Raw genomic sequence first — 27,843 nt, forward strand, 5'->3', positions numbered from 1 at the left:
CTCACGACCTCAGGCAGCTGCTGAGGTCCTCCGGTTTCAGGTAAGGGCAACGTTCCCCACTCCTCGCTGCTCCGCTGCATGGACCGGGCCCGACCTCTCTCCTGTCGCTATTGCCACTCTAGGCGGCCCACTCTTCCAGAGCCACAAGACTGATGCATTGCTGCCGGTATCAGGTCACATGATACCGTACAGCTGCACCCGTGACTCTCTTCTGTGCCCCAGGGTGGGGTCGCTTCCAGTCACTCCTCCCATTCTTTTTCAAGTAGTCTCAGTAGGTATGGGGCTAGATGTCTTCGGCGCATACTCCGGAGGCGCCGCTTGAAAGATCTAGGCACCATTTTTGCGCAGTTACGCCCACGAAGGGTGCAGGCACAGCAGTGACCTCCCACTGTGGTGCCATTCTCCGTCACCTCAGCCACCATCTTCTAATTTCCTGTCACTTCCAGGTTTCTTCTCATCTCCAGGGCATCCGTTCCTCCTGAAGTCTCGGCTTTAGTCACATCCGGTATGATCTCTTCTTTTTACTCCTCCGCTTTGGTTTCACCGCCATATGGGGCAGTGAGATCCTGCCGACTACTTCAAGTATAGGAAGCTGGAGCCAGAGCTGCTGTAATGGCCGACAGAAACCCCTGTGCCTCTCCCAGTACACGATCATGTATTCTGCTCAGAGTACCTCGGTGCTGCTTCTCTGCGTCATCTGGGATCTCCCGGTACGAGAGTGTATTCTTTACAGACGGTTCCGTATTTAAAGAGTCACAGTTCGGCTTCACTTTAACTTCAACTTCTTCTTCTTTACTTAACACAGCATTATCCAGGGCACAGTCAATCATAACAATTGGCAATGCTTATCCTTGCCTCTCCTCTCTGCCGCTAAGCCTGTCCCAGGGGCAATTCATTTCCTCCTGTCCCACAGTGTCCTCAATGCCCAGAATTCTTGCTTCTCGTGGGGGTATTCTCTGCCGTTTCACCCCGGTCCTTAGAATAGCGACCCACACAAAACTCTGCCACATCTTGGATACCTTGATCCCGTTCCGCTTAGCTTTCTTCCTGTAGCACTGCAGTCCCACTTATACTGCACCGCTAACTCTGGTATTGCTGTGCTTTGTTCTGTACTCTGCCCCCCCTGGATATTGACTGCTGGGCCCACTGTTCTGTCAAACATTGCAGGACACGGTGTTGCTCTAGGCTAGCCAGGCCTGTGTTCTACACGGGCCCCAGCCCCAACTCACTAAACCATTGAAATCCTCACAACTTATCCCATCGTGTCCCTTCTACAATTAACTATTTATAGTGTGAACTCTCACATTACACAGTGCCCCCATCTAGTTGCCAACCCGGGGTAATTCAATTTCCCTACAATAATACAAGCATGTGCATATAATTGCAGGAACATATCATAGATAATATTCAGAAAATGATAATACATGTTACTGTGTAGCAGTACCATCAATACATAGTGATAATACACCATAGTGGTGTAGCAGCACCAATAAGTAGACATCTATTACAAACAGATTTTCCTCATCCCCTTGCAACAACTGTACATTTAACCCCATAGTGATGGTCACAAAATTGTCCCTAGAGGGGATTTCTGAAACTAATATTGATTTACGGTAATCCTAAATGCCTATTTATTATCGTAATCGAATTGCTTTTCTAATATACCTTAATCAAAACGACCCTACCGTTCCCTCACTACACTAGCTGCTTTTCTTTCCACTAACTTCCTGTTTGTTGATGCTTTGTTTAAGAATCCTAGTGCATGCTAGGATATTGAAACGAGAGGTCTTCAGGGACAGACACTGGTCACTACCACAGCCTCTGCTCCCACCCAAAACAAAGTGTCATAAGTGCCATCCATTTCAAGGGCTGGGCTAGTCTCTGCTGTACTGAGCATGCATCAGTTGTGAATTCCAACGTATGCTTAGTAGGAACTTGTCACTGTGCAATATTATTTTTATTGCAGAGTGACAGTGCGCTCCCTCATTTGCTCTGATGAGAAATAACGAGTCAGAAAGAGAGTGCACTGTCAGTGCACATTGTAAGGAAAGAACCCTGCAAAGTGAAAACAGAAAGAACAACCTCGCCCCCCAAAACTAATGTCGGTATGCCAGCCTAGTGCTCCTACATTGTGCCCAGCTTGTGCTTCTGGAGACATGCGCCATGTAAATTATAGTGATGCTAAACATGTGGTTGCTAACTGTGGTTTAGGCACACTGTGGGCTCAAAATAGAGGGCGTTATGTGGATTTGAGAGCTGTGAGGGGAGCTGTCGCTTTAGTATACTGGAAACACCAATATTTACATTGGCAGATAATGGACATGAGTCCGGATTTTTATGGGATAAATTTAAGTTTTTATTGGTAACATTTAGTGGCACATAGCATTTTTTGATTGCTTTAAGTATAAAAATTGATTAACATTTATCCTACGCTCTACATTGAGTACTTACGTTGGGGTTTCCACCTGAATCCCCCCCCAAAATATGATTCAGATGAAGCCCAGGAAAGAACCAATCAGTATAATGAAGCAGATGGAGTGACTTTGGACTCTGGTGTCTGCTCCAGTGGTGTCCCATCTCTTAGGCGTGCGCAGCACTGGTGTTGTTGACCACACTTTTGTGGTTAAAGGAAGCCTAAAATGATGGTCATTTCTGGAACAGAGGCCAGAATTAGTCCAAATTGATTCCATCTGCCTCATTATGAGTTGTTTTTTTCAGGGTTTTTTTCTGAATCAGATTTTTTGGGGCTCCACATAGAAATCACAATGGTGCTCAGTGGAGAGCACATGATAAATGTGAACCAAGCTTTTTATCATATCATGATTAAGAAATAACCAGCAGTACAAGTAGATTTTTTTTATTTTTATGCCATTCAACATACGGTGTGATAAGACGGCTTTATTCTTTGTGTAAGTGCAATTATAGCAATACCATCCATATAGATTTTGTATGTATTTCTACTTTCACGCACTTCAATTGCTTTTTTTATTAAAAAAAAATAAAATAGTCGCCATATTCCTAGACTGATACGAGGGCTTATTTTTTATGAGAAAAATGGAAGTTTTCATTTGTACCCATTTGAGGTTCAGATTTTTTTGGATGCAGAATGGAAAAACAAACACACAGTAATTCAGGTTTTTTTTACGTTGTTCCCCTTGTTCGCAAAAATAATATTTTTCAAAAATGTATTTGCCTTTGCATCGCCACATTTTGAGAGTTGCACCTTTTTTTTTAAACAGTTTCTGCAACAGAGCCATATGAGGGCTTGTTTTCCTATACCATTTTTTTACATTGACTTTTTAATAGTTTTTTTATTCAATTTTTTTTGTATGCCAGCATAATGAAAAAGTTACATTTTTGGAGGCCTTTTATTTTTTTATGGTGGTCACTGTATGAAATAGTGAGACAACTGTATAGCTCAGTCCGCACATGGCGATACCCATAATGTGTACTTTTATTTATTTTTGTTTCTACACAAAAGCTGTGTTTTAAGCAGCAAAGTAGCTTTCTGTGATTTCTATTGCTTTTTTTTCCTGTTCTTTTTTGTTTATTTTATTGCTTATTTTCATATTGCCATGTATGAGATGCGTCAGTGTCACAGCCTGTTAGGCTACGTTCCCATGATGAGATTTTGAGGAGATTTTGAAGCTGCAGAATTTCTGCACCTATTATTTAAATTAAGTTACTTGTGGTTTTTCCTTGTGTTTTTAACCCCTTTCTGACCTCGGACGGGATAGTACGTCCGAGGTCAGAAGTCCCTCTTTGATGCGGGCTCCAGCGGGGAGCCCGCATCAAAGCCGGGACATGTCAGCTGCTTTGAACAGCTGACATGTGCCCGTAATAGACGCGGGCAGAATCGCGATCTGCCCGCACCTATTAACTAGTTAAATGCCGCTGTCAAACGCAGACAGCGGCATTTAACTACCGCATCCGGCCGGGCGGCCGGAAATGACGTCATCGCCGACCCCTGTCACATGATCGGAGGTCGGCGTTGCTTGTACCTTGTAACCATAGAGGTCCTTGAGACCTCTATGGTTACTGATCGCCGGTAGCTGTGAGCGCCACCCTGTGGTCGGCACTCACAACACACCTGATTTTCTGCTACATAGCAGCGATCAGCAGATTGCTGCTGTGTAGCAGAGGCGATTGTGCTGTGCCTGCTTCTAGCCTCCCATGAAGGCTATTGAAGCATGGCAAAAGTGAAAAAAAAAAGTTAAAAAAAGTGAAAAAATTAAAAAAAAATATAAAAGTTTAAATCACCCCCCTTTCGCCCCAATCAAAATAAATCATTTAAAAAAAATCAAATATACACATATTTGGTATCGCCGCGTTCAGAATCGCCCGATCTATCAATTAAAAAAAAGCATTAACCTGATCGCTAAACGGCATAGCGAGAAAAAAATTTGAAACGCCAGAATTACGTTTTTATGGTCGCCGCGACATTGCATTAAAATGCAATAACGGGCGATCAAAAGAATGTATCTGCACCAAAATGCTATCATTAAAAACGTCAGCTCAGCACGCAAAAAATAAGCCCTCAACCGACCCCAGATCATGAAAAATGGAGACGCTACGAGTATCGGAAAATGGCGCAATTTTTTTTTTTTTTTTAGCAAAGTTTGGAATTTTTTTTCACCACTTAGGTAAAAAATAACCTAGTCATGTTCGGTGTCTATGAACTCGTACTGACCTGGAGAATCATAATGGCAGGTCAGTTTTAGCATTTAGTGAACCTAGCAAAAAAGCCAAACAAAAAACAAGTGTGGGACTGCACTTTTTTTGCAATTTCACCGCACTTGGAATTTTTTTTCCCGTTTTCTAGTACACGACATGCTAAAACCAATGACGTCGTTCAAAAGTGCAACTCGTCCCGCAAAAAATAAGCTGGGGAAGGAGGGGAGTGAAAAACGAACACGGAAAAACGAAAAATTCCAAGGTCATGAAGGGGTTAAAGCTGCGTTTTTTTTGTCTCTTGTTGGTATGTCAAGTTTTAAGTAAAGCTGCTTTGTTTTTGATACCTTCTAGTATTTGGTTTTGATAAAACGTTGCCATACTTAGATGCAAATTACAAGTGTTTGTTATGCCTTTTTCCACACGGAAAATGACTTAATACACATGTGCGTTTTTTACCTGCAGATTTCTCGCATCTAATGCAAGTCTATGGGGAAAACCTGCACAGAAAACTCAGCGTACCCGTGAGAGACAATGACATTTTACGGATGTGAAGCGCACACCGCAGGTCAGGTTACACTGAGTAACTACAGGAAAGAAATATATCTTGGTACCGTGTTAGCCAGTAGATAGAACAATATTTAGAATTGAGAGTCCTCAGTGGTTGATACCTTTTAATGGCGAACTGTAAAGATGGTAACAAATTGCAAGCTTTCGAGACTACACAGGTCTCTTCATCAGGCAAAGACCCTGATGATTTACCTGATGAAGAGACCTGTGTAGAAAGCCTAATCAGCTGAACGCCAGTGTCGCGGCTGATAGCGGAATCCAAAGGGTTAATCAGCCCTGATTGATCGGGAGCGATGCCCCAGGGTGTCAGGCGTCATCTACAGCCACACCGTGGCATTTTCACCAGTCAATAAGACCCCTGTAAGTGCTGCACAATAAGCACTGTATGAACAGACCCTAATACATATCGTGGGGCAGATAGCTGCAGAAAAACACACCAAAAAACGCAGCGTTTTGCCACCTCACAGGAGAACACGGCCTCAGTGGATTGTCTCTTTTTATTCAGGCTCCTCTTGTGGCAGCGCCATAGAAGCCTGGAGCCGGCCCCAGCAGCAAGGGTTAATACGGGCTATTGCCAGGGAAGACCGGCTACTACAGAGGCATCAAAGACAAAGAAACAGTCAGGAAACTCGGGCGTCCGGAGCCGCCGCGCTCCTCTATCTCACTGGTGAAGAAGCGCCCCCCACAGGAACTTAGAGGGAAACGCATCGCCAAGACAACGGAACAATCCACCATACAGCGGCCTCTAGCGGCGGCGCGGAGCATTCATTGTCTAGAAGTGGTCTCTCCCGGCCTCCGTGAGCGGGGATCCTGGCCAGCCGTTGACTGCCTTTTGTGAGTATAGCTGGAGGGGGGATCACGGCCGGAGCGGAGCGAGGGGTGAGTGTGGCGGGGAGGCCGGCACGTGGACTCTCGGGAGCCCGCTGTGGTGCGGGAGGGCAGTGAGGCCCAGGCTGCGGCGAGGGTGGAACTTCCTCCAAAACTAACAACGTGTGTGAGGCGCTTCCTCAATGTGTCCGCTCACACCCAGACTGCGGCCTGGGAGCCCGGTGTGTGCTCCGCTCTCCCGTGTCTGCAGCCTGTTACTATCTCCGTGCAGTGGCTGCTCTACATGTAGTCAGCGCCCGCCACTTTCTATAGAGTTTCCCCCCTCTGTTATATATGTGTGTGTGTGTATATATATATATATATATATATACAATGTGTGTATACATTTATTAGTTTCTGTTGTGTACAGTTGACATGTATAACTTCTGTGTGCTGTTTCTACACATTCTCTATAGTCTAGTTCCTCTCTGTCATGTACTGTGTGTGTGTGTATATATATATATATATATATACAGTACATGACAGAGGAACTAGACTATAGAGAATGTGTAGAAACAGCACACAGAAGTTATAAATGTATAGAATATTTTTTGCTCTATCAGGCCATATGTGTGAATCTTCCCAGGGGAGATCTGCTGGATGTAGCAGCGCAGCGTTACGTGCGAACACCGGATTCACAGTGATCGCTGTTTTCATTCCTATTTCTTAATTTCGAGTGTAGTTGCTACATACCACAGTATTAAAACGTATAAAATGCGTCTTGGCCTCATAGCAGTTTGTCTCTGGTTATATTCACATATTAGGACACGCTCAGTATTTGGTCAGTATTTTCCATCAGTATTTGTAAGCCAAAGCCAGGAGTGGAACAATTAGAGGACAAGTGTAACAGAAACATATCACCCACTCCTGGTTTGGGCTTACAAATACTGATGTAAAAAAAATCTCCCCAACTACTTAAAGTGAACCCGTCAGCAGGGTTCTGCTCAGTAAACTACAGACACTGTCAGGTTGGTTCTGTTATAATGATTATAATGCTACTTTGGTCTTGTGGTTGTTGTTTAATCTGTATTTGTAGTCTTCAGTTAATGAGATTCTCGTGCTTCGGGGCGGCCCGTGGGGGCTTTATGTGGTGCTCTGCTTAGGTATTCATCGTCCTTACAGTATGTTTCCACGGGGTGTATTGCTTGAGTTTTTGCAGCGGATTGGATGCTGCGTACAGCTGCAGCGTCCAGATGTTACAGCATAGTGGAGGGGATTTTATGAAATTCATATCCACTATGCGTACAAACATGCAGGTGGCAGACCTGCGTAACCGTACATGCGACACGTCTTTATAGACCACAGCATGTATATTTATCTTGCTGAGACGCTCCGTCTCCGCAAGATAAATAACACAGTCTATGTATAGGATGCGGTGATTCCACATGTGTTCAATGCACACATGTGGAATCACCGCACGTACAAAAGGGGGCAGGGCTTTGGGCTGAGCGGGTACCGCTGCGTCCAATGCGCTGTCTTATGACCGGTCACTGATCCTTCAGTTATCTGCCTCCTATTTTACATAATGTATATAATAGTGTTGGTTTTGTAAAAAAAAAAACCTAAAGCCAAATTCAGCAAAATTTTGTTTTCCTCCAATAAAATAGCGGCGCTTGCGCAACAACATCCATCATCAAGAGATAGATGGTACTGCTCATGTGCTGACGCCATTTTTCTGATGTTATTTTTTTTTTTCAAAGCCAGCATTATTATAAATGCAGTATGTAAAATAGGGGGCAGGTCAGTGAAGGATTGGTGACCGGTCATAAGGCTACTTTCACACTTGCGTCATGTGATGTCCGTCACAATGCGTCATTTTGGAGAAAAAACGCATCCTGCAAAGTTGCCCGCAGGATGCTTCTTTTCTCCATGGACTTGCATTAGCAACGCATTGCGACGTATGGCCACACGTCACATCCGTCGTGTTGGCGGACCGTCGGCACAAAAAAGTTTCATGTAACTTTTTTTGTGCGATGTGTCCGCCATTTCCGACCGCGCATGCGTGGCCAGAACTCCGCCCCTCCACCCCGGACATTACGATGGGGTAGCGGGTGCGTTGAAAAACTGCATCCGCTGCCCCCGTTGTTCATTTATTTCACAACGTGCGTTGGGCTAACGCATGGCGACGGCCCCGTACCGACGGAAGTGTTAGGCTGTGTGCACACGTTGTGGTGTTTTCGCAGTTTTTCCCGATAAAAACGCCATAAAACCGCAAAAAAAACGCATACAATAAGCATCCCATCATTTAGAATGAATTCCGCATGTTTTGTGCACATGATGCGTTTTTTCCACGAAAAAAACGCATCGCGGTAAAAAACGCAGCATGTTCATCAATTTTGCGGTTTTTTTGCGGATTTCCCACTCCAAAATGCATTGGGAAGTGTCCGGAAAAAACCGCGGCAAAACTGCTGCAAAACCGCATGCGTTTTTTTTTGCGGATTTCTTGCAGAAAATGTCCGGTTTTTCTCAGGAATTTTCTACGAGAAATCATGAACGTGTGCACATAGCCTTAGGCTGCACGACCACTGATGGAACAGCAGGGAGCTGGACGGTCCCTCTCCTCCTCCCTCTCACTAGGGATGGTGGATTGAGGGTTCCTGCATCGTCCCTATTGCAGCCCTTACCCTCGTGTAGAGTAGCAGCTCTGCCCATCGCTTCCTTCAGGAGATCCGGAACCCTCAGATCATCCGGCGGTGAGTTTTCCATCCGGGGGAAGTGGGGCTCCTGAGTGTGTCGCGGGCCCGGCAGTCATTTCCGGCCAGGCACCACTAATTTAGTCCCCGTCTTCGGCCCTTGCTAGGCTGCAAGCCCGTAATCCCGCCGCGTTCCGCGCCTCACTCCGGTGGTCCCGCCTACCTGCCTGGCGCTTCTCGCGTGCGCAGATGGACTTCGCGGCGGCCATTTTCCTGAAGCCGAGATTCGAACTTGTAAAAATAAAGAGAATAGTACGGTATATTGCCGGTTACGACTGACTCCCCAGTGACCATTGGAAATCTAGGGTTTATTGCTTACCCTTTCCGATTTGAACTCGGCTTCAGGAAAATGGCCGCCGTGATGTCCATCTGCGCACGCGCGGCATCCTGCGGCCATTTTCCTGAAGCCCCGGGAAGCAGGAGACTCCATCTGCGCACGCGCGGCCTCAGGAAGATGGCCGCGCCCACCGAGAAACCGCTGAATAGCGGCGAGCGCGCTCTTTTTCTACAGCTGCGCAGTGCATTCGGCACTTGCGCATACAAGAAGCACTACGCCACCAACGGGAACATAAGCAAGATGTGGGGGAAGAAACAGTGCTGTGACCACGCCCATCCGACCTGACCAGCCTGATTGACAGGCGAAAAAGGCCACTTTTGTAAGGTATTTCGGCAGCATAGGTAGGGAATCAGGGGACAAAAAATACCATATTGTAATGCACAGCTCAGGCCCTATTTAACGGTATTTTTATCTCCTACTGAAAAAACGGGGTGACAGGTTCCCTTTAAATTGCCCTCTTCATGGGATAAAAAAAAACTGCCAATCATGTACTGACAAAATAGTCAGAACAGAGCAGCCTTCCCTCTTGGAAGAAATCCGCTCGCTAGTTGAGCAAGAGGTGCAGTCGTCCCTGGCGGCCTTTACCCCTTCACCCCCACCACCACTTTCTCCACCAAAGAAAAGAAAGATTCAGGTTGAAGATTCTGAGTCTGAATCAGACCTCTCCTATGCCTCATCCTCAAGTAGACGGGAGGAACCCATGTCTCCCATAACCTCTGAAACCAGGAAATATCTTTTTTTACTCGGATTGGATTGGGGATCTAGTATCTGCTGTACTTAGCACTATGGGGCTGGAGGAGCAGTCAGAACCACAGTCCAATCAGGACCAGATGTTTGGTGGAATAACCAAGTGGAAACGTGTAGGATTCCCAGTACACTCTAATATAACACTCTAATATAACTGACATGATTAATCAAGGGTGGGAACTGCCAGAAAAACGCCTCAGCATTCCCTCTGAGATGAAGCACAGATTCCCCTTAGAAAGGGATTCGGTCAAATGGGACATTCCCAAGGTCGGCTCACAAGTGGCAAGAGCTGCAAAAAGAACAGCGCTTCCATTTGAAGGATCCAATGGACAGGAAAATCGAAAGTCTCTTGAAAAAAATCCTGGGAGACTTCTACGGTAGCCTTAAAAGCCAATATCTCTTCGACCTGTGTAGGTAGAGCCCTCTTCCGCTGGTTAGGGGAGCTAGAGTCCCATATATCTCAAGGTACTTCTAGGGTGACTCTCTACCCAGCCTTCTTAGATCTACTGTTTTTTTTTTTTTTTTGGCGGATGCCTCCATGGAGACCATCAGAGTTGCCGCTAGATCTCTAGTACAAACTAATTCAGCTAGAAGAGCTCTTTTGCTCAAGTTGTGGTCTGGGGATATCACCTCCAAAGCCAAATTATGTGCTATACTCTTTAAACGTGACTATGTCTTTGGACCTTCTCTAGATGAGATCCAGCAGAGAGTTAGGCATCCTCCCCACCGTCGACTGCATACACGTTTCCAGTCCTTTCGCAGCAATTACGGGTGGTCTTCGACGGCTAGTTGCCCCGTTTCGGGGTGCCCCGCTCACAGGGACAAGAGTCCTCAATCCTCACGCAAACTCAACCACTTGTGGAAGGGCTGCCCCAAGCAATCCAGATCTAGGGGATCTAGACCCTTCAGATCCTCGACTAAGTGACTCGCAACCTTGCCCGGACGACACCATCAGAATAAGCAGCCGCCTACTCCTCTTTAGCCATGTCTGGCTCGCAGTTGTTAATGACGAGTGGGACAGAGATCTGGTATCCTATGGGTACAAAATAGAATTTTCTAAACTCCTGGGCCTTTGTCGTTCTACCTTATCTAGACGACCTACTGACCAAAGGGCCATCTTTCCAAGCCTGCGAGGAGTGTGTCCGCAATTCTTTGGATACTCTTTGGCTTGGCTGGTTTATCTACCTGAACAAGTCTTCTCCTGTTCGGGCTCAGCAGATTTCCTTCCTGGGCATGATCCTGGACACTTGGTGATTCTCCCTCGGGACAAAGTCCTAGCTCTTCAACGGGGAGTCTAGGCGCTCTGTCATTCATCCCCTTTTTCCATTCATTTCGGCATGAGGATTCTCGGGAAGATGGTAGCCACAATGGAAGCAATCCGGTTCGCCCAACTCCATCTTCGATCCCTGCAACACGCAATCTTGGATGCATGGGACAAGAGTCCTTTTTCTGTCGATTGTCCATGTCGACTGACCCCTCGGGTCAAGCAGGCACTTCATTGGTGGATTCTCCAGTCCTCTCTCCATCAAGGGAAGTCCTTTCTCCCGGTCCATTGACTGGTGATCACGACCAACGCCAATCTCCTCAGCTGGGGAGCTGTTTTTCGTCATCACTCTGCCCAGGGGAGTTGGTCCCCATAAGAATCTCGTCTTCCCATCAATGTCCTGGAGATCTGAACAATTTGGCTGTCCCTGCATCTGTTCCATCATCTCCTAGCAGGCCGCCCCATCAATCAAGGGGGCACTCGCAGCAAAGCCGCAATGCGCGAGGTGTAACAAATCCTTTGCTGGGCCGAAAGGAAGCACTCGGTCATATCGGCCGTTCACAATCCAGAAGTGGAAAATTGGGCTGCGAATTTCCTCAGCTGTCAGGGCCTGGCCTCGGGAGAGTAGTCTCTACATCAGGAAATTTTCCAGCAGATCTGCCTTCGCTGGGGGACTCCGGACGTAGACCTGATGGCTTCTTGGTTCAATGCCAAGGTACCTGAGTTTGTAACCCGTTCCCGGCACCCGAGAGCCATCAGGGTGGACGCGCTGGTCCTCCCCTGGAATCGCTTCCGTCTTCAATATGTTTCCCCCCTTAACCTTGATTCTGAAGGTCATCAGGAAGGTCAAGGTGGAGGGGGTACGGGTGATTCTCATTGCCCCGGACTGGCCACGCCGAGTGTGGTACACAGAACTAGTTCAGTTGGTCGCAGGCTTGGCTGTTGAATCCTGGGTTCTGACTCAAGTGGTTTTTTTCCCACAAAGTAGTTTCCACCATGATCAATGCTTGAAAGTCGGTGTTGGTGCGTATCTGTCATCGGATCTGGAAAATCTTCTTCGACTGGTGCAGAAGCAGAGGTCGTCCTCCGCTCAATTTCAACTTTCCCACCATTTTGGAATTTCTTCAATCTGGTCATTACTTAGATCTTGTGAGGGCTCTTAGGAAGTGCGTATCTAGGATGGCACCTTTTTGCCAGACGGATGCCCTGTTCTTGCTCCCGGCGGGAAATTACCTAGAAAGCTCCCTGGCTTTCTAGGTAATTTCCCACGATCTATGAACAGCCAGCAGAGGGCGCCTCACCACAAATGAAGCTAAATATAGATCATTGATCTATTTTTAGCCTCATTCCCTGGGGTTTTGCAGCGAGGAGCAGCCTGCATTAGCACAGCTCCTTGCTGCAAAATGTTTTAACCCCTTCAGAAGGATTTACATCGTTGGACGTTACAGATCTGCGGAGGGTAAGTATATTGTTGGTTTATTATGTTTTTTTACTCACAGAATGAGGGTCTTCAGTGACTGGATTGGGCGTTGAATAAAATACTGCAACAACCATTGTTTTTATTTCATTAAAATAATTTTAAAAAATGTGTTTGTGTTTTATTTAACCCTTTACTAGTATTGGATTAATAATGGATAGGTGTCATAATTGACGCCTCTCCATTATTAATTAGGCTTAATGTCACCTTACAATAGCAAGGTGGCATTAACCCTTCATTACCCCATATCCCACCGCTACACGGGAATGGGAAGAGAGTGGCCAAGTGCCAGAATAGGCGCATCTTCCAGATGTGCCTTTTCTGGGGTGGCTGGGGGCAGATATTTTTAGCCAGGGGGGGGCCAATAACCTTGGACCCTCTCCAGGCTATTAATATCTGCCCTCAGTCACTGGCTTTACTACTCTGGCGGAGAAAATTGCGCGGGAGCCCACGCCAATTTTTTCCGCCATTTAACCCTTTATTTTAAGAGCTAGAACGGCCAAATTTTGCAGATACACACTACTGACATTAGTAGTGTGGAATCTGCAAAAAAATGGAGAGAAGACATGGTTTACTGTATGTAAACCATGTCTCAAATCATGTCGGGTTTTAGGAAGGAGAAGGAAAAAGCCGGTAATTGAATTACCGGCTTTCAAGCTGTCTAGCGCTGGAATAAATATTAATATATATACATATATGTGTCTCACTGACATATATATATATATATATACCTATTCTATGTGTACACATTTATTCTACCTATTCTACTGTAAGCTGTCAGTGTGATTTTACTGTACACCGCACTGAATTACCGGCTTTTCTCTCTAACAGCGCTGCGTATTTCTCGCAAGTCACACTGCTTGTCCGTGTGTAATCCGTATTTTTCACGCTTCCATAGACTTTCATTGGCGTATTTCTTGCGCAGTACGGTGACAAACGCAGCATGCTGCGATTTTGTACGGCCGTAGAAAGCCGTATAATACTGATCAGTAAAATACGGCAAATAGGAGCAGGGGCATAGAGAATAATTGTGCCGTATTTTTTGCGAGTTTTACGGACGTAGATTCTGCGCTCTTACGTCCGTAAAACTCGCATGTGTGACGGCGGCCTTATGTTGTTATTTCCCACCCAGGGACTTCCCGTCTCACAGTCCTGTGTCCCCAATGTGGCGAAGGAGAAATAGGGATTTTTGTGTACTCACTGTAAAATTCTTTTCTCCGAGCCACTCATTGGGGGCCACAGCACCCACCCTTTTGGCCTGTTGCCTATGATGAGTGTTATAGTTTAGACATTTTGTACCTACAATAAATTTTTGTTAATCTCCTACTGCTTGGTCACTGAACTAGTTCTATCCGGAGCCAGCAGGAGGGTGTATACTGCAGAGGAGGAGCTAACCCTTTTTGTATTTATTTAGTGGTTGCCTCCTAGTGGCAGTAGCATACACCCACGGTCCTGTGTCCCCCAGTGAGTTGCTCGAATAAAAGGATTTTACGATGAATACACAAAAATCCGTATTTTTCTTCTTTTCCATTTTTTTTTTTTTTTTTTTTTTGGGGGGGGGGGGGAGGAAGGGGGAAACACACTCAGTTGTATCTTACTTGATCTAACAACATTGCAGATGTTCTCACACAGTTGATAATATGGAACAGACCCTTAGGTCTCATTCAACAGTCTATGGGTATATTCACACATCCGTTTAACCCCTTTCTGACCTTAGACGTACTATCCCGTCGAGGTGCCCTGGGCCTATCTGACCCTCGACGGGATAGTACGTCATATGCGATCGGCAGCGCTCACGGGGGGAGCGCCGCCGATCGCGGCCGGGTGTCAGCTGCTTATCGCAGCTGACATCCGGCACTATGTGCCAGGAGCGGTCACGGACCGCCCCCGGCACATTAACCCCCGGCACACCGCGATCAAAGATGAAGTTATAGTCCTGAGAATAAAGCGATGCAAAAATAATTATTTTTTCTGTAAAATAGTTCTTATCGTATAAAAGCGCCAAAACATAAAAAAAGATATAAATGAGGTGTCGCTGTAATCGTACTGACCCAAAGAATAAAACTGCTTTATCAATTTTACAAAACGCGGAACGGTATAAACGCCTCCCCCAAAAGAAATTCATGAATAGCTGGTTTTTGGTCATTCTTCCTCACAAAATCGGAATAAAAAGCGATCAAAAAATGTCACGTGCCCGAAAATGTTACCAATAAAAACGTCAACTCATCCCGCAAAAAACAAGACCTCACATGACTCTGTGGACCAAAATATGGAAAAATTATAGCTCTCAAAATGTGGTAACGCAAAAAATATTTTTTGCAATAAAAAGCGTCTTTCAGTGTGTGACGGCTGCTAATCATAAAAATCCGCTAAAAAACTCGCTATAAAATCAAACCCCCCTTCATCACCCCCTTAGTTAGGGAAAAATTAAAAAAATGTATTTATTTCCATTTTCCCGTTAGGGTTAGGGCTAGGCAGGGTGGATTTGATTTAAATCTAACTGATTTAAATCACGATTTAAATCACGATTTAAATCACTAGTTAGTAAGGCTTGATTTAAATCAGTGATTTAAATCAAAGTTTCTACCTAACTGAATTTGACTCCGCAGAGGTCCCAGCCTCTTCTTCACGGCAAAAATGTTAAAACATGAATAGAGTTGAGAAAAAGACCTTAATCCTATTGTTCTACAAACCTATGAATGCAGAATCAACCCCTTCAGTGCCAAGTCCAAGAAGTTAGACAATATGTTTCTGATTGTTTGGAGTGGAATAGATCTGCACAACACAAGAAGAATGTGAATCTAAGTGTGAGGAGGAGGAAGGGCGAGCAGACAAGAAAATGAAAGTGAAACTTTGAGAACAATACTGCAGCATAATAATAATAATAATAATAATAATAATTTTATTTATATAGCGCCAACATATTCCGCAGCGCTTTACAAATTATAGAGGGGACTTGTACAGACAATAGACATTACAGCATAACAGAAATACAGTTCAAAACAGATACCAGGAGGAGTGAGGGCCCTGCTCGCAAGCTAACAAACTATGGGGAAAAGGGGAGACACGAGAGGTGGATGGTAACAATTGCTTTAGTTATTCGGACCAGCTATAGTGTAAGGCTCAGGTGTTCATGTAAAGCTGCATGAACCGGTTACCTGCCTAAGTATGTAGCAGTACAGACACAGAGGGCTAATACTGCATAAAGTGTATGAGAACATGATGCGAGGAACCTTTTTTTTTTTTTTATTATAAATAGGCCACACAGGGATCGTTAGGTTAATGCATTGAGGCGGTAGGCCAGTCTGAACAAATGAGTTTTTAGGGCACGCTTAAAACTGTGGGGAATGGGGATTAATCGTATAGCCACAGCCAGACAAGTCTGGATCTGTTTGTGTGTACGATCTGAGGTTTATTACATTCTTTCCTTATAATGGCAGCAGGCCGTAAAAGAGACCCAGTTTGGGAATATTTTAATGAAGCTCCTTCGCCTATCGGTAAGGCAGGCATGTATTCATAGGTTTGTAGAACAATATGATTAAGGTCTTTTTCTCAACTCTGTTCATGTTGTAACATTTTTGCCGTGAAGAAGAGGCTGGGACCTCTGCGGAGTCAAATTCAGTTTTGAGAACTGCGTAAGTAAAGCGAGCGTCTGTGATAATATAGGAGAGAAACTGCCCACTAATCCTACAGAAACCTCTGGAAGAGCAAGGCATTGTGAATGTTACACATATACAGCCTTTATTCTACTGAGTTAAACAACTCCGCTTTATCTCATGATGGAAGAACCTTTGGATGGTAAAATATTTTCCTCAAAAAGCAGTTTATTGAAAAAAATCCGATTTAAATCAAAAAAATCTGATATAAATCAAAAAAATCTGATTTAAATAAAAAAAAATCCGATTTAAATAAAAAAAATCCGTTTTTTTTTCTTTTCTTTTTTTTTAAAAAAAACATTGATTTTTATCCACCCTGGGGCTAGGGTTAGGGTTGGGGCTACAGTTAGGGTTGGGGCTAAAGTCAGGGTTAGGGTTCAGATTACATTTACAGTTGGGAATAGGGTTGGGATTAGGGTTAGGGGTGTGTCAGGGTTAGAGGTGTGGTTAGGGTTACCGTTGGAATTAGGGTTAGGGGTGTGTTTGGATTAGGGTTTCAGTCATAATTGGGGGGTTTCCACTGTTTAGGCACATCAGAGGCTCTCCAAACACGACATGGCGTCCGATCTCAATTCCAGCCAATTCTGCGTTGAAAAAGTAAAACGGTGCTCCTTCCCTTCCGAGCTCTCCCGTGTGCCCAAACAGGGGTTTACCCCAACATATGGGGTATCAGCGTACTCATGACAAATAGGACAACAACTTTTGGGTTCCAATTTCTCCTGTTACCCTTGAGAAAATACAAAACTGGGGGCTAAAAAATAATTTTTGTGGGAAAACAAAAAGATTTTTTATTTTCACGGCTCTGCGTTATAAACTGTAGTGAAACACTTGGGGGTTCAAAGTTCTGACAACACATCTAGATGAGTTCCCTGGGGGGTCTAGTTTCCAATATGGGGTCACTTGTGGGGGGTTTCTACTGTTTAGGTACATTAGGGTCTCTGCAAACGCAATGTGACACCTGCAGACCATTCCATCTAAGTCTGCATTCCAAATGGCGCTCCTTCCCTTCCGAGCCCTCCCATGCGCCCAAACAGTGGTTCCCCCCACATATTGTGTATAATTGCACTCAGGACAAATTGGGCAACAAATTTTGGGGTCCAATTTCTCCTGTTACCGTCGGGAAAATACAAAACTGGGGGCTAAAAAAATAATTTTTGTGGGAAAAATTTTTTGTTTTATTTTTACGGCTCTGCATTATAAACTTCTGTGAAGCCCTTTTGGGGTCCAATTTCTTCTCTTACCCTTAGGAAAATAAAAAATTGGGGGTGAAAATAATTTTTGTGAAAAAATATGATTTTTTATTTTTACGGTTCTGCATTATAAACTTCTGTGAAGCACTTGGTGGGTCAAAGTGCTCACCACACCTCTAGATAAGTTCCTTAGGGGGTCTACTTTCCAAAATGGTGTCACTTGTGGGGGGTTTCAATGTTTAGGCACATCAGGGGCTCTCCAAACGCAACATGGCGTCCCATCTCAATTCCTGTCAATTTTGCATTGAAAAGTCAAATGGCGCTCCTTCGCTTCCGAGCTCTGTCATGCGCCCAAACAGTGGTTTACCCCCACATATGGGGTATCGGTGTACTCAGGACAAATTGTACAACAACTTTTGGGGTCCATTTTCTCCTGTTACCCTTGGTAAAATAAAACAAATTGGAGCTGAAGTAAACTTTTTGTGAAAAAAAGTTAAATGTTCATTTTTATTTAAACATTCCAAAAATTCCTGTGAAGCACCAGAAGGGTTAAGAAACTTCTTGAATGTGGTTTTGAGCACCATGAGGGGTGCAGTTTTTAGAATGGTGTCACACTTGGGTATTTTCTATCATATAGACCCCTCAAAATGACTTCAAATGAGATGTGGTCCCTAAAAAAAAAATGGTGTTGTAAAAATGAGAAATTGCTGGTCAACTTTTAACCCTTATAACTCCCTAACAAAAAAAAAAAATTTGGTTCCAAAATTGTGCTGATGTAAAGTAGACATGTGAGAAATGTTACTTATTAAGTATTTTGTGTGACATATCTCTGTGAATTAATTGCATAAAAATTCAAAGTTGGAAAATTGCGAAATTTTCATAATTTTCGCCAAATTTCCGTTTTTTTCACAAATAAACACAGGTACTATCAAAGAATTTTTACCACCATCATGAAGTACAATATGTCACGAGAAAACAATGTCAGAATCACTGGGATCCGTTGAAGCGTTCCAGAGTTATAACCTCATAAAGGGACAGTGGTCAGAATTGTAAAAATTGGCATTAACGTGCAAACGACCCTTGGGGGTAAAGGGGTTAAAAAGAAACAAAACGGAGCTATATCCAATTTTCATATTTGTGTATTAAAATAACCCATTAAAATCAATGAGACCTTGAAGAAAAATAAGACAACACTTGGATGCCATCTGTCTTTTGAGTGCTGTCTATATTTTACTGTTTAATAGAGAAGATTGTATTTTTTTTCCCTATGAGTTAAAACGGATGCCACACTGATGGTGACATCAGAGACTTTGACCAAAAATGGATGAACAATGGATAACGCACTGATGAGTCCATTTTTTTTTCTTGCGTGGAAAAAAACCTTACCATACTTTATGCACACATATCAATAATTTTTTATTAATTACCTAGGTTGGAGTTAATATGCATTCCAGAACCAAATATTAAATTGTAAATAGTTAGTCGTTTATGAAAACAAAAATGTATTGATTTTTGAAGACTGTTCTGAAGCTGAGTATTTTAGTACATCGTGGTCCATGGCCCACTAATGTTAGATGATTATTTTTAGCAATGTTTTAGAAGAAAATCCTTGATGCCACTTCATAATGCTGGGTTGTGGGGGGAGACACTATTAAAAATACATTGAAACACTACGGGTGAAACCAGCTTTGCTATGCTGATCTTTGCATCCAGGCATTTTTTTTTTATTTTTTAGGTTGCCTGTAACCATAGTGGTAGCAAGCGTACTTAAAGGGAACCTGTCACCCCCAAAATGGAAGTTGAGCTAAGCCCACTGGCATTAGGGGCTTATCTACAGCATTCTGGAATGCTGTACATAAGCCCCCGATGTATCCTGAAAGATGAGAAAAAGAGGTTAGATTATACTCACCCAGGGGCGTTCCCGCTGCGGTCCGGTCCGGGGCCTCCCATCTTTTTACGATGACGTCCTCTTCTTGTCTTCATTCTGCGGCTTCGGCCCTGTTGAGGGCAGAGCAAAGTACTGCAGTGCGCAGGCGCCGGGCCTCTCTGAACTTTCACTGAGCCTGCACACTGCAGTACTTTGCTCTGCCCTCAACAGGACAGACAAAGTATGCCTGTGCCGGAGCCGCAGCGTGAAGAGAAGAAGAGGACGTCATCGTAAGAAGATGGGAAGCCCCGGACCGGACCGCAACGCCCATCGGATAGGACCGCCCGCCCAGGTGAGTATAATCTAACCTCTTTTTCTCATCTTTCAGGTTACATCGGGGGCTTATCTACAGCATTACAAAATGCTGTAGATAAGCCCCTGATGCCGGTGGGCTTAGCTTAACTTCTATTTTGGGGGTGACAGGTTCCCTTTAACTCACAATTTTGCAATGTATGGTAGTTTTTTAGCTATGAAGCATGTACAATTTGAACAACATAAAAAAATGTGCTTCACCTGTACTTTTCACACAGTCTTTAGTAATACTGCAGCAGTGCATCAAACCTAAAGTGATTATTGAAATTGTTATTATATTGTTCTGTAACTTTTTAGGCATTATTTCAGGAAGTAAAAACCCAACAATAATACCATTATTATAACTTATCTTTGTGTTTTTATTTTTTTATTTTTAGGATCATATCGTGAAAATCTGGCTGGGGGGTGGGGTTATAATGCCCCATGGTAACAGTCCCCTAGATACCCACAATCAATCTCAGCCAACGAAGAGCAGCTCAGGGAATGATGGCGACCAACAAAAAACTTCAAAATCTACACCTCAGTCACCTGCACCAGCATTTGCACAAGCAATCAGTTCTCCTGGACCTCAGTCACCCGGTTACCAAATACAGCAACTCATAATGAGTCGAAATCCAGTTGCTGGTCAGAATGTGAACATTACTCTACAGAATGTGGGGCAAGTGGTGGCAGGAAACCAGCAGATAACACTCGCATCACTACCAATAACAAATCCTGCCTCCCCTGGGTTCCAGTTTAGTTCCCAGTCACGCCGCTTTGAGCATGGGTCACCATCATATATTCAGGTTACATCTCCAATATCTCAGCAGGTCCAGACTCAAAGTCCTACACAGCCCAATGCTGTGCCAATCCAAGCATTACAGGGTGTAAGAGCCACCGCTGCTGGATCCAGCTTGGGAATGTGTAACCAGGCTACCACACCTGGGTTCGTAGATGCAGGTTTGTTGGTGAGGCAACTAAGTCTCGGTCCATCAAGTACCGGGCATTTTGTATATCAAGAGGGATCTGGAATTACTCAGATTGCACCTGGCACGCAAGTGCATCTTCCATCAGGAACTTCCACGCCAGTCCAGACCCATACACTATTGCACTCCAATTCACAGACTGTTGGTTCCGTGCATCAGTTTGGATCACAGAATACCACTGGTGCTGGTATGCAAACGTTGGCTAGTGCAGGTCACATAACTACCACCAATATACCAAGACAAATAGGCAGTATTATTCAAGGACAGTTCATTCAGCAACAGCAGGTTCTTCATGGACAGCAGCTGGGCAAGACTATCAGCTTTGACCGAACATCTGGAGAAAAGATCGCTGGTGCTTCTGCTTTTGGGATAACGCAACAAACACCCACAAGTCCATCTCGAACGGTTGCTCTTCAGGGACTGTCCAGTCTTCCTCTAAGTTCAACAATGAGCAAGCTAAAACAAGCCAAGAAGGTTGAGGAGATCCCACCAGCAACTGCTGAAGATGCTCGCTTGAGGAAACAGTGCTTGGAGCATCATCACAAAGCCATGAAAATGCTTAAGGAAATCTTCAGAGATTCGCTGACTGAGCTGTTCTTTTTACAACACTGTCAAGGGAACATGATGGATTTCTTAGCCTTCAGAAAGAAACCTACACTTTTGCTGCAAACATTTTTAAGACAGAGTGATTTAGATCTAGAAGTGGAGGAGGAGGAAGAAATGGAAAAGAGCCCTGTTGTCGTCACTATGCAGGTATGATCCAAAATCTTTGTGACAGAGTAAGGCCCCAGTCACACAGCCGAGTTTTCCACATCAAATATATTTCCTTTATAGTATATGGGCCTGTTCACACACGCCTCTTTTATTGTAGATGTTTAGAATGGATACATAAACAAAAAATACACTGAGTTCATACATGCAATCATTGTTACATGTACTTGCTCTCTCTTTTTTTCACATGTGGCTTGTAGAACCTTGGGAATCCTCCATAATTGGGTTCTTTTTGTTAACATAGGAGCATAACTGATGATAAAAACTGACACGTGGGCCAAAAACTAGTAAACATCAAATCCAGCACATTGATAGAAAAATGGTCTGGAATTTTTCACAAGAAAAAAAAATTAACACGTGAAACTGTCTTAATTCAATGGCCATGTTCTGGTTTGCAAAAAATGCAAATTGTTCTCAATGCTTTTTCCTGCAGGTGTCTGGAAAAAGCTTACCGTATATACTCAAGCATAAGCCGAGATTTTCAGCCCACTTTTTTGGGCTGAAAGTGACCCTCGCGGCTTATACTCGAGTCCTTGTCAGCAGGGGGAGGGGGGGGGGGGGCGGCGGGGGAGCGGTGCGGTGACATACTCACCTGCTCCTGGCGCTGTCCCTGCATGTCCGATGGTCTCTGGGCAGCTCTTCCTGTGTTCAGCAGTCACATGGTACCGCTCATTAAAGTAATGAATATGGTCGCATATTCATTACTGTAATGAGCGGTACGTGACCGCTGAACACAGGAAGATGCCGCCGGCTCCCTGACAGTGAGACGCTTCCAGGGACCGCGCCGGGAGCAGGTGAGTATATCGGGGGAGGTGAGCATTGCGCGATAGTCACCTTCCTCGTTCCATCGCTGCGCGCTGCTCTGTCTTTCATCCTCTGCACTTACTGTTCAGGTCAGAGGGCGCGATGACGCGATTAGTGTGTGCGCCGCCCTCTGCCTGAACAGTCAGTGCAGAGGATGGAAGACAGAGACGCGCGTGGAACGAGGAAGGTGACTACCGCAAGTGCCGGAGGCCTGAGCGAAGAGAGGTGAGTATGCGATTTTTTTATTTTAATCGAGTAACAGCAAATGGGGCAAGTGTGGAGCTTCGTATGGGGCCACAATGTATGGAGCATTGTATGGGGCCACAATGTATGGAGCATCGTATGGGACCATAATGTATGGAGCATCTTATGGGGCCATAATGTGTGGAGCATCTTATGGGGAATAATGTTTTGAGCATCTTATGGAGCCATAATGTATGGAGCATCATATGGGGCCATAATGTATGGAGCATCTTATGTGGCCATAATGTGTGGAGCATCTTATGGGGAATAATGTATGGAGCATCTTATGGGGCCACAATGTATGCAGCATCTCATGGGGCCACAATGTATGGAGCATCTCATGGGGCCATAATGTTGGAGCATCTTATGGGGAATAATGTATGGAGCATCTTATGGGGCCACAATGTATGCAGCATCTCATGGGGCCACAATGTATGGAGCATCTCATGGGGCCATAATGTGTGGAGCATCTTATGGGGCCATAATGTGTGGAGCATCTTATGGAGCCATAATGTATGGAGCATCTTATGGGGCCATAATGTATGGAGCATCTTTTGGGGCGATAATGTATGGAGCATCTTAGGCTACGTTCACATTTGCGTTGTTGGGCGCAGCGTCACCGACGCATGCATCATGCGCCCCTATCTTTAACATGGGGCATGGACATGCGCCGGTATGCGTTGTATTGCGTTTTACGATGCATGCGTCATATTGACGCACAGACAGGGCGCAGAGGACGCTACTTGTAGCGTAATTCCTGCTCTGTACGATCTTATGACAACGCATGCGTCGCAAAACGCTGCGTTGTGTACATGCGTTGTTGGTTGCGTCGCCGACGCTGCGCCCAACAACGCAAATATCAACGTTACCTTATGGGGCCATAATGTATGGAGCATCTCATGGGGCATAATGTGTGGAGCATCTCATGGGGCATAATGTGTGGAGCATCTTATGGGGGCATAATGTGTGGAGCATCTTATGGGGCCATAATGTATGGAGCATCTTATGGGGCCATAATGTATGGAGCATCTTTTGGGGCCATAATGTATGGAGCATCTTAGGCTACGTTCACATTTGCGTTGTTGGGCGCAGCGTCGTCGACGCATACCGACGCATGCATCATGCGCCCCTATCTTTAACATGGGCGCATGGACATGCGCTGGTATGCGTTGTATTGCGTTTTACGACGCATGCGTCATATTGACGCACAGACAGGGCGCAGAGGACGCTACTTGTAGCGTAATTCCATCTCATGGGGCATAATGTGTGGAGCATCTCATGGGGCATAATGTATGGAGCATCTTATGGGGCCATAATGTATAGCGCATCTAATGGGGCCATAATGTATGGAGCATCTTATGGGGCATAATTTGTGGAGCATCTTATGGGGCATAATGTGCGGAACATCTTATGGGGCATAATGAGTGGAGCATCTTATGGGGCCATCAACTTTTATGCAGCATTGTATGGGGCAAATGTTTCTATGGAGCATCTTATGGGGCCATTATTAACCTTTGTGCAGCATTATATGGGGTATATTTTAATATGGAGCATTATATGGGGCGTATTTTGTATGGAGCATCTTATGGGGCCCATCATGAACTGTATGGACCATTATATGGGGCTCCTGATTCAATATGGATATTCAAAAACACTTAACCTACTGATATCTCAATTAATTTGACTTTTATTGGTATCTACCGTATATACTCGAGTATAAGCCGACCCGAGTATAAGCGGACCCCCCCCCCCCCCTAATTTTGCCACAAAAAAACTGGGAAACTGCAGATTTGAAGCAGCATTTCTTTATGCGTTTATAGTGCAGAAATGATGGATTCTGCAGATAAAAATGCATACCTATAGGAAAAAGATGCACCCAAAAAAAAGCGCAGTTCAACAACTTCAAATGCACAGTGACTGAGTTTTCATGAAATCACATCCCCTTCGGTGGAACTGAAAACACAGCAGATGTTCTGCATAAAAAATGCAGTTGAAAGCACAGCAGCCTTTACGTTACTTGGCCTGAGACATTGAGATAATTAAACGTATTGCTATATAGAGAGGTGACTTGAGCCTGCCTATCCATTTTTGTTTACTATCTAGAAAGTGATGGGTTGGTTTCAATAGACTGTACTGCAGATTACTATAGCCTAGGGTTGTACATATGGTGCTGCACTTTTAAAATCACTGTCTAGTCTTATTTCTGCCTTTGAAGAGTGTCTACAGAATAGTACTTTAGTAATGCCACTGTATTGGTCTTTTACACACGAGTAGGTCCTGAATATGCAGGTTATGCTGGTAAAGTAAACAAAAAACAAATCTAGGAATGGACTCTGCTGGGCATGTGTAAAGAAAAAAAAAAAGTGGATAGGGAAAGTGTAATGGGCATGTACCCTATTAGACCTTCCTTGTTTGCCCTTCTAGAAGCAGCCACACTATTTGCCAGGTGTGCCACCACTATCAGCACCCTAAAGTAGGCTAGGCATCTCCCACTTACCTCCTTCACCTCAAAGAATCTTTAAAGCTCAACTTTAAAATTCTGTCCAGTCTATGGACGCCACTTGGACATCACATGGTGTGGTCCGTTGTGACGTCTTTTTATTGAGTGTGAGTCGCCCGCCAGGGCCCTGGGGTACCGGGTCCAGTGTTCACAGGGGGAAGTCACGGTGGCGACCCGGTCCGTGGCCCTGGGCACCCATGTGAATGGGAAATTGAATAAAGTTTATGTTTGTGACGCCACCTGTGGTATTCGGTCAGTAGGGACCGACGCTGCTTTAAGGGGTCCGATGGGGTGATGTTATGGCAGGTAGATGGTATAACTTCCCACAGGTAAAGTGCATCCCCAGGGCTCCTGGTGTATGGTGCAGTAAGGAACGAGGACACAGGCTTGCAGTCTCTTTACCTTGTTTACTGAAGACTTCAGGCAATCGCAGTCCAGGGCACCAGATCACAGGACAGGCAGAGTCCAGCCAGCTTGGAGGCAAGTTGGGAGTCCCCTTTTCCAGGTGGAGATTTAAGCCATCCTTCTAGCGCGGTGGTGTTGTAGTCCCTTAACAGCCATCGGCAGTAAGGTCCTCACAGTTCTCTCTGTCCCCCATATAGGTTAGGACATAAACCCTTATGACAGGTGACTAGAGCCTTTTTACAGGGTCTCTATGCGTTACTGTGTCTCCTGGGTGTTAGGGTGAACAGGTGATCTATAAACCAGCTGTCCTGCCTGTTTCTGCTGTGTCTTAGAGTCCCACAAAAGCCTTGGTCTTCCGGCTACCGGTGTCTTCGCTTTGCCAGGGAGACAGTCTGTTCGCTGCTGTCCTCCCCCTAGTATCCTCGCCTGTGCTTCTCTCTCCTACACACTCGCTACAATCTGTTCTGCTTTCGGTGTTATCTCTGTCCAGGAGCTGCAGCACTTTCTCGTGGCTACATGGCTCCTCGTAAGTTTTTCCTGCCTCGGACAGCTGCAGTCTGCTGTCCGGCACCAACTAACTAACTTTCCCTCCAAACCACAAGATATATAGGGGAGTCACCTAGGAATAGGATCAAAAGCTCCCCCTTGTGGCCTGGAGTGTGAACATGTTGCATGTTTGTGTTTACCTGGTGAAAGTTATCCTTCCTTGCCTCCAAGCGTGACATCACTCTCCCCGTGAGGAAAGCAATGCCACTGTGACGACCAGGACCGGGGCGTCACAAGTGGAATATTTTTCTGTCCAGCTATGGAGGCACAGCTGGATTTTTGTGGGGTTTATGTCACCTTTATATTGTTTGGTGACATCAAGCCTATGGATTAGTAATGGAGAGGCGTCTGAAAGATGCCTCTCCATTACTAATCCTATAGTTCTATTGTAAATAAACACATAGCAAGTATAAAGTCCTTTTATTTGAAATAAAACAAAACGCACTTTTACCTTTTTTATTTAAAAATAACAAACACAGTTATACTCACCTAACACCCATTCCATTGATTCCCTCGTCTCCTGTAATAAAGCAAAAGTAAAAAAAACAAACCATATCCCTCACCTGTCCGTCGATCTGTCCCATGCTGTAATGCATGTCTGGGTATAAACCATTTTCAACCTGGATGATGCCAAGGTGCAACTGTCCAGGCTGAGAACCACTGAGGAATGAGCTGTATCAGTGACAAGCGGTGACCTCAGTGAGCTTACTGCGAGTCACTGAGGCTGCGTTCCCTGCCAGGCTGAACTGCGGTGACCTCAGCACCGTGAGAAAGTTAGTGAGTTCCCCGCAGTTCACAGTGAGAAAATTCACCTGCCACCTGCTTGTTATCAGTTGAATACAACTCTCAACATTCTCCTCTTCTAGCGCTGATCCCAGCGCAAGCAGGGGACAGTGATGTGTGTGGTCATCAGCACAAAGCGCTGGGGAACAGTGTAAACTGTACCACTGATTCCCAGGTGCCGGTACATGTGATACTATTGCGGCACATGGTTGCCAAATGTATTAAACACACGGACACTGATACTTCAGGTACTGGTTTTTCCAGTACCGATAATATCGGGACGTGTGAAAGAGCCCTTAGATGGCTATCAGCCAAATTAAACTTCGGACAATCGGTTGGTTGTCTGAAATCTTTGTCAGCTGTCCCATAGACAGGACTGCTTGTTCGGCTGAGTGTTTTTGTCTTTTCTATTAGAAAATCGTTGCCAAACCTCTCTGGCGACGCCTTATTTCCAGCAGGACAAATTGACCGTCAGTCCGAAATCAGTCATGATCTAAGGAGAGGTTTTCTCCAGAGAGGTTTGAGAAATGCTTTCTGATTCCACGTCCCTGAATTCATCCTGTCTTTTGCTCTAAATGCTTATAAACTGTTATTTAATGTGAAACATAACTTAGATTTTAGTGTCTGATTTTTTTTTTTTTTTTTTTTTTTTTTTTAGTCTTTAGATGTTCCTTTCAGCCCTGTGTCAGAATGTCCAAATGTCATGGAGATGCAGGACTCCTTTGTACAAACAGGTAATATGTATTATTTGCGTGTAAGTTTTAGCTAGCAACATACACATTTTGCATCTCTGTTCGTAATCTGTTTGCTTAAAAAGGTAAAATATTTGTTTTTTATACATACTTTTTTTTAGTATTTTCAAAGGAGCTGAGCCCACACCAAATCTGTCAGATGCTATCTGTGCTCTACAGCTGGCATCTGCCTGCAACAGTAGCAACTAACAGTAACAACTATTTAACCATTTAGATGCCACTGTCAAACACTAACAGCATCATTTAAATGAACTGCTTTTAGGTCCTCTTTTGCACCCATTACCTTCTCTGCAATCCTCTCTTGGGGGTGCTGATTGGTTACCGTGGCAATTGGGTGGGCCTGTTCTATTGGTCCGCCTATGA

At 44.7% G+C, this 27,843-nt stretch overlaps 1 protein-coding gene across 4 annotated transcripts in view; it reads left to right on the forward strand.

Annotated features, from left to right (window-relative positions):
* The first annotated feature begins 5,988 nt into the window (after positions 1-5,988).
* LOC138669019 (E1A-binding protein p400-like) overlaps positions 5,989-27,843 on the forward strand; it is a 343,483-nt gene continuing 321,628 nt past the window's right edge. For 3 of the 4 annotated variants that reach the window (XM_069756066.1, XM_069756069.1, XM_069756068.1), the window contains exons 1-3: positions 5,989-6,075; positions 20,089-21,429; positions 27,387-27,462. In XM_069756066.1, coding sequence (XP_069612167.1) covers positions 20,128-21,429; positions 27,387-27,462 — 1,378 coding nt within the window. In that variant the 5' untranslated portion in view covers positions 5,989-6,075; positions 20,089-20,127. Of the gene's footprint in view, positions 6,121-20,088; positions 21,430-27,386; positions 27,463-27,843 lie in introns of all 4 variants that reach the window. The other variant, XM_069756067.1, reaches the window with a different exon arrangement.

Source organism: Ranitomeya imitator, chromosome 1 (assembly GCF_032444005.1).
Source record: "Ranitomeya imitator isolate aRanImi1 chromosome 1, aRanImi1.pri, whole genome shotgun sequence".
NCBI lineage: Eukaryota > Metazoa > Chordata > Amphibia > Anura > Dendrobatidae > Ranitomeya > Ranitomeya imitator.